Genomic DNA, 10413 nt, shown 5'->3' with positions numbered 1-10413 from the left:
TGGATGAACAGACAGAATAATGGATGGGTGGATGGACAGACGAAGAGACAGTATGATGGTGGTTTGATGAACAGACAGAACGATGGATGGGTGGAAACACGGACAGAGACAGAATGATGGATGAATAGATGGATGGACAGACGGACAGAATGAAAGATGGATGGATGGATGGATGGATGGATGGATGGATGGATGGATGGATGGATGGATGGATGGATGGATGGATGGATGAACAGACAGAATGATGGATGGATGGACTAGAAAGATAGATAGTTGTTAGATAAACTAAAGTATTTAGTGTTATCAAATGCTGTTTGCAGTGAGACTGATCTGTCGCACACTCCTGTCGTTCATTAGTACACACACACACACACACACAATCACTCATTAAGATTCATTTAGCAGCTGTTTTGGCATCAATGACTATTAGGCAAATTAATGATGCAATCAGCTGCTACACAAACCTGATGGCTGAACACACTGTACAACATACACACAGTTTGTGAACCGCAGTGCCTCTAGCAGCACAATTTCACGTGCCGTTACCTTTGCATTGCAATACGTGCCAGAACATTCACAACACAATGCAAGTACACAAACGACGCATTTTCACTTTCACCTCAAATAACTTCACAGCAGAGCAACAGTTTGAAGAGAGTCTTGTTGAGCAAGTCAAACTTAGCTCAATAGATGACATGTTCATATATGCTATATAAGAGGATACACACTTGACCCAGCAGTGGTGTTTGTGTGAGTGTGAGTGTTTGTGTGAGTGCTTGTGTCAGTGTGTCTGTTTTTGTGAGTGTGAATGTTTGTGTTTGTGTGAGTGTGTATGTTTGTGTGAGTGTGTGTGTTTGTGTGAGTGTTTGTGTGAGTGTGAGTGTGTATGTTTGTGTGAGTGTGTGTGTTTGTGTGAGTGTGAATGTTTGTGTGAGTGTTTGTGTGAGTGTGAATGTTGGTGTGAGTGTTTGTGTGAGTGTGAATGTTTGTGTTTGTGAGTGTGAATGTTTGTGTAAGTGTGAATGTTTGTGTAAGTGTGAATGTTTGTGTAAGTGTGAATGTTTGTGTGAATGTGAATGTTTGTGTGAGTGTTTGTGTGAGTGTGAATGTTTGTGTTTGTGAGTGTGAATGTTTGTGTTTGTGTGAGTGTGAATGTTTGTGTTTGTGTGAGTGTGAATGTTTGTGTTTGTGTGAGTGTGAATGTTTGTGTTTGTGTGAGTCTGAATGTTTGTGTTTGTGTGAGTGTGAATGTTTGTGTTTGTGTGAGTGTGAATGTTTGTGTGAGTGTGAGTGTGAATGTTTGTGTGAGTGTGAGTGTGAATGTTTGTGTGAGTGTGAGTGTGAATGTTTGTGTTTGTGAGTGTGAATGTTTGTGAGAGTGTGAATGTTTGTGTAAGTGTGAATGTTTGTGTTTGTGTAAGTGTGAATGTTTGTGTAAGTGTGAATGTTTGTGTGAATGTGAATGTTTGTGAGAGTGTTTGTGTGAGTGTGAGTGTGAATGTTTGTGTTTGTGTGAGTGTGAATGTTTGTGTTTGTGTGAGTGTGAATGTTTGTGTGAGTGTGAATGTTTGTGTTCGTGTGATTGTGAATGTTTGTGTTTGTGTGAGTGTGAATGTTTGTGTTTGTGTGAGTGTGAATGTTTGTGTGAGTGTGAATGTTTGTGTGAATGTTTGTGTTTGTGTGAGTGTGAATGTTTGTGTGAGTGTGAATGTTTGTGTGAGTGTGAATGTTTGTGTGAGTGTGAATGTTTGTGTTTGTGTGAATGTTTGTGTGAGTGTGAATGTTTGTGTTTGTGTGAATGTTTGTGTGAGTGTGAATGTTTGTGTGAGTGTGAATGTTTGTGTGAGTGTGAATGTTTGTGTTTATGTTTGTGTGAGGGTTTGTGTGAGTGTGAATTTTTGTGTTTATGTTTGTGTGAGTGTTTATGTTTTTGTGAGTGTGAATGTGAATGTTTGTGTTTATGTTTGTGTGAGGGTTTGTGTGAGTGTGAATTTTTGTGTTTATGTTTATGTTTGTGTTTATGTGAGTGTGTGTGTTTGTGTGAGTGTGTGAGTGTGTGTGTGAAGGCAGTGTGAATAAGCATCAGCCACAGTCTGTGTTTCTGCAGTGCAGCTCAATGACGGCATCCAGGGGCCCCACAGGCAGAGTCATAAATCACAGGCAGACACGGGCCCTTAATGACCGTCAGGCAGCCCCGTTACACTCCTCGACAAAACGCTGCAGACAGAACGTGCCGGAGGACATGCGACCCTGTCAAAACCCCTAAAAAACTACCACACCGCCTTAAAAACGTCCACCTTAATCTCAGCCCAAAGCAGCCGGACGCTCATTTCCTTGAGTTTTGTTTTGTTTTCAGCACACGTTCACACACTCGCCTCAGAATAGAGGACTAGCATACTACTCGTCACAACTCCTTCTTGAGGGTTTTGAGAACATGGGCAGGTCATATTTTAAGCCAAATTGCATTAAAGGGGTGGTTGCATGCGATTTCACTTTTTTCACTTTAGTGTGTAATGTTGCTGCTTGAGCATAAACAGTATCTGCAAAGTTACAGCACTGAAGGTTCAATGCAAACGGAGATATTGTCTTTTAAAGTTACGGCAGTTTATTGCCTACAAAAACGTTCGATTTGGACTACAGCGAGCTTCTTCCTGGCTAACCCTCGCTAGTCTCCGCAGATGTGACTTCTGCCCGTAATGGGAATGGGCGTGGCGTTTCACTTCAGCCAATAAAAATACATGAAACTACATTTGGAAATCTGACCAATCTAATGCCTGGTTCAGACTACACGATATTAGCCCGAATTAGGCATGATCTGTTTGACGTAAGGTAAGGTGTCGTAGGGATTCGTAAACGATTATGGACGTCGGGACTCAAGAATCGATCGTTTCATCTCGTATAGTGTGTCATAGTATACGACAACCGAATCCGCGTCTGCGATAGTTCACGACGTCACGACAAAAAGACTAGCATGTTTGTTTTTTTTTGCGGTCCTTCACGACGGGTTCTGTCACGTGTGCCAACCGGAGCACAGACAGTTTTCGTACACAGCTTTCAAACACGGCGAAACGCACGAGAGATGACGGAGCGGCTAACTTTAGGTGGAATTATAAAATGAAGGAAAGGTTCGTGGAGTTGTGGCAACAGTACTCCTGCCTGTATGGTGTGTCATTGACGGACTACCACAACCAAATAAGAAAAATGCTGGCGAACGATACAGGAAGCACTTCAGGAACCCGGTGAGTAACGTTACTGGAATGTGGCAAGCTGTGGTGGCAAGCTTTTAATACAGGCTAATAACTAAATATTTAATATAAAAAGAACAATATTTTACCTCAAGTTCTCTTTGGAGGATTGACAGCCCATAATGTCCTCTTCCAGCAAGCCAGGAACATGTTCTTTGTTGGGTTTTCTTTCTATTTTTGCGCTTTTCTAAACATAAAACAGCCAAAACACGCTGCTTCAGACATCGTTTGTTTACGCTCTCGTTTCTGAAAGTTGATGACATCACGCACGGCGTGAAAACAAGCGATGATTGGTCGAGCAGCAACGTGTAGTCTGACATGTTTCTAGTCCAGACACGACAAGATTTTAGGAGTAAAAATTGGGACACAGTAACTATCGTAACAGACAAAATTATCTTGTAGTCTGAATCAGGCATAAGACCATTGTGTTTTTCGGAGGGATGGGCTTCATAGAAGCAGAAAGCAAAGAGCCGTTCAAAGAACAGTGGAGACAGCGTGTGGAATAAAGGTCAAATATAAGAAAAATACAGTGTTTTTAAAAAAAAGAAAGAAAAAAGAAGAAGCATTAAGACATGTTATACTGCGCTCCCTAAACACAACCAAGCCTAGAAAAAAACACGGAAACACCCCTTTAAGAAAAAATAACTATATTCCAGAATGCAATAAAACTTAAAAAATATCAATGGCAACTACCACTTCTTTTTTTTAAGCACATAATAGGAATTAAAATACAAATAAAAATAATGAATGAATAACAAAATGAATTGAAAAAAATGCAAAATTGCTGTATTTACACCTGAGACAATATCTTAAACTTTTGAACAGTAGACATCGTTGTGTTTAAGGTCATGCATAAAACTGATTAAAAAGCTACTGTAAAGACATTTATAATGTTAAAAAAGGAACATTTTAAATAAATGTTGTTCTTTTGACTTTTCTATTTAAATGGTAAAACATTGGTAACAAAACGTTTAAATGGTAGTGTACAGCTTTTGGAAATGTTACATTTTGCATACTACAAAACATTATTTAAAAATTATAGTAGGCACCATATATACTGTGACGTAAGTATTAGGCTAGCATCCGATTCTCAACACAACTGACATAAGCAACAAGCAGTCCATAAGGAACTGACCAATCAATTGATTGACGCAGAGGTCACATGAAAAACAATGTGGGTGCGTCCTCCTTCAGAAATGTTTACTGGAGTAATGACATTTGCAGTAAGTGCAAGTAGCCCACCTTATTTCTAAACATCTGGATGGGCCAGACAAAATGACAGAAGACAACGAATTATTAACAGAGGCAATAGTGTAGAGGGAAGACACATGGCAGACGGTTCGAATCCACCTTTGGTCAAACTCTACTCTACTCCCAGATCGGAAAGGCATTTATTTTCAATAAAAATGAAGAATTTTTTTTTTTTTAAAGTGGAAATATAGCGTCTATTGTGCGTTTAATAATAAAGTGTTTATCAGTTAGGGGTAGGTGAATAGATATGCACTTAATTGAGACAGTAAAAGTGAGTGAGTCCACTATCATTGGTCTTCAAAAGAGGGTGGGTCTTGTCCCACCCAAATACAATGGTTCCGACGCTCATGAGAGGTCACATGACAATATCTCTCCTAAGAAACTCCTATCTTTAAGAATCAATCGCACAAACTTACTGAGAGTAGAGCATTCTGGAGCGGACGATGAATTTGAAGATGTACTCGAGGGCTTTGAGCGTCCTCAGGATGGGTTCACACGCCTCTCCTCGACTGGACACGTCCAGATACGTCTTCAGCACGGACATCAACTTCCTACAGCACACAGAGAGAGACAGACAGAGAGTTTGTGTGTGTGTGTGTGTGTGTGTGTGTGTGTGTGTGTGTGTGTGTGTGTGTGTGTGTGTGTGTGTGTGTGTGTGTGTGTGTTCATGAGGTTTTGTAGGCACAGTAACCACAATAATTCTCTAGATAACGTTAAAGGTGCAGTGTGTAGTATAACGAGGCTCTATTGACAGAAATGCAATATTATATACATAACTATGCTTTCAGTGGAGTATAAAGACCTTATATAATGTACTGTTATGTTTTTATTACCTTAGAATGAGTCATTTCTATCTCCATACACCGCGGGTCTCCTTACAGTGAAGTCGCCATTTTGTACCGTCATGTTTCTACAGTAGCCGTAAATGGACAAACTTATCTACATAGCACTAGCCACTCTCTGCTGTCTCAGATGACATATTTTTCCTGTGTTGGCCACCGTAGCTTCTCTATCTGCTTCGAAATGGAGGGGTGAGCGTTGGGTGATTGCAATTCACAACCTCGCCGCTAGATGCCGCTAAAATTCACACACTGCACCTTTAACTAAATGCATTAAACTACAAAATCAACATACTTGGGAGACAGCAAAAAGGCTGTTCTGGGAACAAACATCCTGCCCAAGGCATACACTAAATAAAGTGGCAGGTCCTGAAAAGCGAAGTTAAAACGTTTTGATCGCCCTCAGGTGGCTGCTCTTAGTATAGTTCATGAACCCACAATGGGGTGTGAGACAAACTAAACAATCAAATTACACTTCAAATAATTTTTTACAAAGATGGTTTCTACCCTTTTAGGCCGGTTTCATCATGCTGATGTTATAAGTTTGGTTTTAGTTAGTAATTTGATGCTATATAAACAGGGGTGTGACGTCATGATTGATAGCTCTGAGCTAAAAAAATTGGGTTAGGCACCAACAGACTTTTCCAGGATTCTTGGGAGGAAATTGAAAGCTTTAACTTTAATTTCTACATTTCTAAAAATGCTTTTTATTTTGTAATCAGCGCAAGATGTCAGTCAGGGCCATACTGTGTCATAGGCGGATTTCTTTTTTTACAATGGAAGAGAGTGAAGATGTGTTTTTTCATCTTTTTTTTTTTTTTACAGTCTATGGTTGTCACCCATAGGATTCCGATAAGCCGTTCTGAAGCTTAAAGTATGGGCGAGCTGGACGTTGCCATCTTGTGAGCAAGTCATCACGTGTCACTCCCGGATAACAGAAAATGGGCAAAAAGGCGGAATGTGCGCGGAGCTGAGGTGACGCAATGACTAAAGACGGCAGATAAATGGCTATCCACTTGTAACCACGCCCTTAACTATGCAGAACTTTAAGGCTTTCTATAACATAAACGAATGAGTTATAAAAAAATTCACCCCCCTCACAGTTGTCATGAAGATCAAAATTAGCCTTATAAGCCAAAACCACAATTTGTACCAGGCTGTAAACATGTTTTTTTCTGCATTAAAGTTGAGAATTTTAACATGGGGCTCAATGAGATTCTGCTCCCTTCTGGAGCCTGTCCTTAGTGGCCAGTTGAGGAATTGCAGTTTACATTACTTCCGTATTGGCCTCAAGAGAGATCGCGGGAGGTTGCCGCTTGGTTGAAACTCACAGTTATGGTAGGACCAATCAGAGCACCAATTGTGTTTGTCAGAAGGATGGGCTTCATAGAGACAGGAACTAAACAGAGCGTTACTGACAGACTAGGAAGAGAGGAGCTGCAATAATGGAGAATATGGGAAACAAGTTTTTGTGAAGATTGAAGCATAAAAGCCTATTTTAGTAGAGCCCAAAAACAAAATCAAGACTTTGAAAAAGGCCATAATAGGTCCTCTTTAATAATGTATCCACTCCCATTTCTGTTGATTTAGACCGCATTTATATTACATGGTTCAAATGATCCAGCTCTGACTTTTGCTCCCATCATTTCGGCACAGCAGAAAAAAAAACCCAGGCCTCATTTAAATGTGGAAATAAATCTGTATGCATTGGATAAGTGCATTTGTGTCTGCCATTGCATCATTGCGAGCCGTATGTCACTGAAAAAGCAACAGTGACAAGTGATGTCAACGCAGGTGGACACCAACCACGATCACATGAATATTTTGAATGGCACAATGGAGGATGACCTTTAAAGATGGTGTGGAAAGCAAAAGCTTTTATTATCAAATAAAAAAATGCAGTTTTTACTTCCTTTTTGGACTATGCTTTTCAGGGTCAGTAAGTCTACCTTAGGTTGTTTTGCTGAGAGTATAGTATAAATGAAGATATTGGCTATGGGTCACTTTTAAAAGAAGAAGTAAACTGGTCAGATATAGTCAATAAATTGAATTGGGCATCAAGACCTGAAGTGGAAATGCAGCCTTGGAGTATTCGAGGAGGTGTAACGGATTCATGTACATTTGAAACTCATACACACATACTGCCATCTAGTGTTTAGAAGCAGAATGAAGAGCTCTTGACATACTTGTAAGCCAGTGTGGCGCTGAAGTGTTGTTTGATGTAGGCCTCCAACACAGTGTTAAAATGCTGAAACTTTCTGTCGGCGATCAGACCGATGATATAGATCTGAGAGAGAGCGAGAGAGAGCAAGAGAGAGAGAGCGAGAGCGAGAGAGAGCGAGAGCGAGAGCGAGCGAGCGAGAGAGAGCGAGAGAGAGCGAGAGAGAGAGAGAGAGAGAGAGAGAGAGATATTGATCTGCAATGCATCAATTATAACAGTGGTTCATAAGCAGGGGGCTGAAATCCACTAGGGGCCACAAGATGTCAACAACAACAAACAAAAAACCTGTGCAACAATGGGTACCGGGCTGCGCTTTGATGAGCGAGGGCCCCTGGCGAAGACTGCGTACTGTTCTGCCCCTTGGGATGTGCACGGTTAGACATACGATACAAAATGGGGTAATCATTTACATGATGCATTTACACTGATGTTGTTGCTGTGTGGAGAGTGTGGGAGGAATTGGGGGGGGGGGGGGGGTGTTAAAATTGATAAATTACTGAAAACCCTTTAAAATAACATACTAAATAATTACTCTCTAAAGACATTCTTTTTACAAGAGCTCTCTTTTTATTACCATTGTTGTTTGTTTATTTGTATGTTTTTTTTGTTTTTGTTTTAGTGTTTTTTTCATCTCCCATTATATTGCTGTTTGACTAGAGTGTTTTGTTATAATTTTCCCCAAAAAAACGACTATTGAATCTTCCGGTAATATTTTATAATTTTATATTCTCATTATTTATAATTTAGAGACTAAAATCTGTCACCAGAAGTGAGCTAAATAAAACATTTGAGAGCATCTTCATTTAGAAAAATGATTTATAAATACAGTAAATAATGGCTTTTTAAGTGTTCTTGCAGGGTTTGGGTTAGTCATAATTTTTATAAGCTTTATGTAAACACAATTGAAATGCCCCCCGTTAGCGAACAATTACACTCATAAAAACAAAAGTGTCCTTATTGGCATCGATGGTCCCATAAAGATCCTTTAACACCCATGGCACCTATTAATGGCACAAAAGGTTCTTTATAGATGAAAAGGGTTCTTTCACTAAGAACCAAAAATGATTGTTCTGCAAAGAAACCCTTTTGGAATCCTTTTGTTTTTGAGTTTAAACGTGTATATAAACGTGTGTGCGTGTGCGCGTGCGCGTGCTGCTTACCAGAGCGTCAAACACCAAAATATCATAGTCATCAGTCTGAGAGTGTTCCATCATGATGTTGAACAGGGCGTCCAAGGTGTCCTGCAGGAACTACACACACACACACACACACACACACACGTAAACTAACATGCAAACTGAGCTACAGATGCTCATGTGTAGTTTGAGTGCAACACACCTTCACAACCTCCTCTCCATCAATGAGTTTGAGCTCTTGTAGGTTTTGTTTCAGCATTTCAGGACGAGTTCTCCACTTCAGCAGACCCAACAGACCCACTGAGAGACAGACAGACAGACAGACAGACAGAGACAGCGTAACCTCAACTGACTCTTAATTACCATGCACTAATGAATCTGTTTAGTTCATGTGTTTAGCAGTGAATATATCCGTGTGTGTGTGTGTGTGTGTGTTCATTAGGGTTGCATTGTGATGGATGTTTCCGGAAGATTCATTAGCGTGATTAACAGGCTTTCTCAAGAACAGCTGTTACAGCACACCTGCGTCTGTGTGTGTGTGTGTGTCTGTGTCCTTAAAGGGGCTTCAAGATAAGTCATTTAATAATAGGACACACACACACACACACACACACACACACAAAATACTTAAATGTAACCCTATAAAGTCTACTGTATCTTATTTGAATCTTATCATTTAAATATCAACATTATTGGCAGGTATCGAGTGACGGCATTTTATGCCAGCTATACTCTTATAAAGATCTCACTGATTTACATTACAAGGTTTTTCCCATATAAATATCATCATCTGCACTAAATTCATATTTCTGTGCTCAGTTTGAGCAGTTGAATAAAACAGTTTTTCCTCCTTTCCTCCACTGTATCATATGAAGCATAAAAGCCTAATGTATCAAATATGATGCTAATCAAAAAACGTGATTTCTCAATGTTAAGTGGTCTCAATTTTTTCCAGAGCTGTATATAAATATTTGAATTAATATTTAAAAAATAATAATATTTAAATTGTTTCTTAACATTAAGACATTCCTGGTCTTTTTGTGAATCAGTGCACGTCATGTTTTTTCTTCTTTCATCACAATGTAATAACCTGCTTTGCTTCCGAAATGGCTTTCCTTTCCAGCTGATGTCATATCGAGACCTCTTATTTGTCAACGTCCTGTCTTGTAGAAACATGTTTTACCACCTGATGAATAAAATCCTGCCCTACATGTTTTCCCTCACTGAACATCTTTTTTTTTTACTTGGAAATTCATCATATTACAGAAGTGAAATGGCCTGTGAATGTCGTTGTCGTTTTGAATATAAAAGCTACATGGCACACTTTCCCCCGTCTCCCCGGTTAGGGGATATTTTCTATCCCCTAACTCAACCCCTATCCCTAAACTTACCATAAACACGTGCAAAACAATAAATTTAATTAAAAACATGTTTTGGCCGATTTATAAGCCTTTTTAACTAGGGAGGACCAGTCAAATGTCCTCACTAGTGAGTTTTTTTCATATTTTACTATATAAGTGAGGACATTTGTGCCCTCACAAGTATAGCCTTACAAGGAACACATACACACTTGTTTGTTTCACTATATTAGTGAGAACATTACATAGACTTCCATTGATTTTATATCAGGTTAATGATATTTTCTATCCCTAACCCAATCCCTATCCCTAAACCTACCCATTACAGAAACATGTGCAAAACAATAGATTTAAATAAAAACT

At 39.5% G+C, this 10413-nt stretch overlaps 1 protein-coding gene across 2 annotated transcripts in view; it reads right to left on the bottom strand.

Annotated features, from left to right (window-relative positions):
* The window catches only part of dock2-like (dedicator of cytokinesis protein 2), a 156382-nt gene that overhangs the window by 121195 nt on the left and 24774 nt on the right, over window positions 1-10413 (bottom strand). For both annotated transcript variants that reach the window (XM_067456911.1, XM_067456912.1), the window contains exons 18-21: window positions 8895-8992; window positions 8717-8806; window positions 7522-7622; window positions 4913-5047 (exon numbers count right to left, since the gene is read on the bottom strand). In XM_067456911.1, the coding sequence (XP_067313012.1) occupies window positions 4913-5047; window positions 7522-7622; window positions 8717-8806; window positions 8895-8992 (424 nt within the window). The remainder of the gene's footprint in view (window positions 1-4912; window positions 5048-7521; window positions 7623-8716; window positions 8807-8894; window positions 8993-10413) is intronic.

This window comes from Pseudorasbora parva, chromosome 11 (assembly GCF_024679245.1).
Source record: "Pseudorasbora parva isolate DD20220531a chromosome 11, ASM2467924v1, whole genome shotgun sequence".
Taxonomy (NCBI): Eukaryota; Metazoa; Chordata; class Actinopteri; order Cypriniformes; family Gobionidae; genus Pseudorasbora; species Pseudorasbora parva.
The sequence above is the reverse complement of the archived record's forward strand: the minus strand, read 5'-3'. Positions and strand labels throughout refer to the sequence as shown.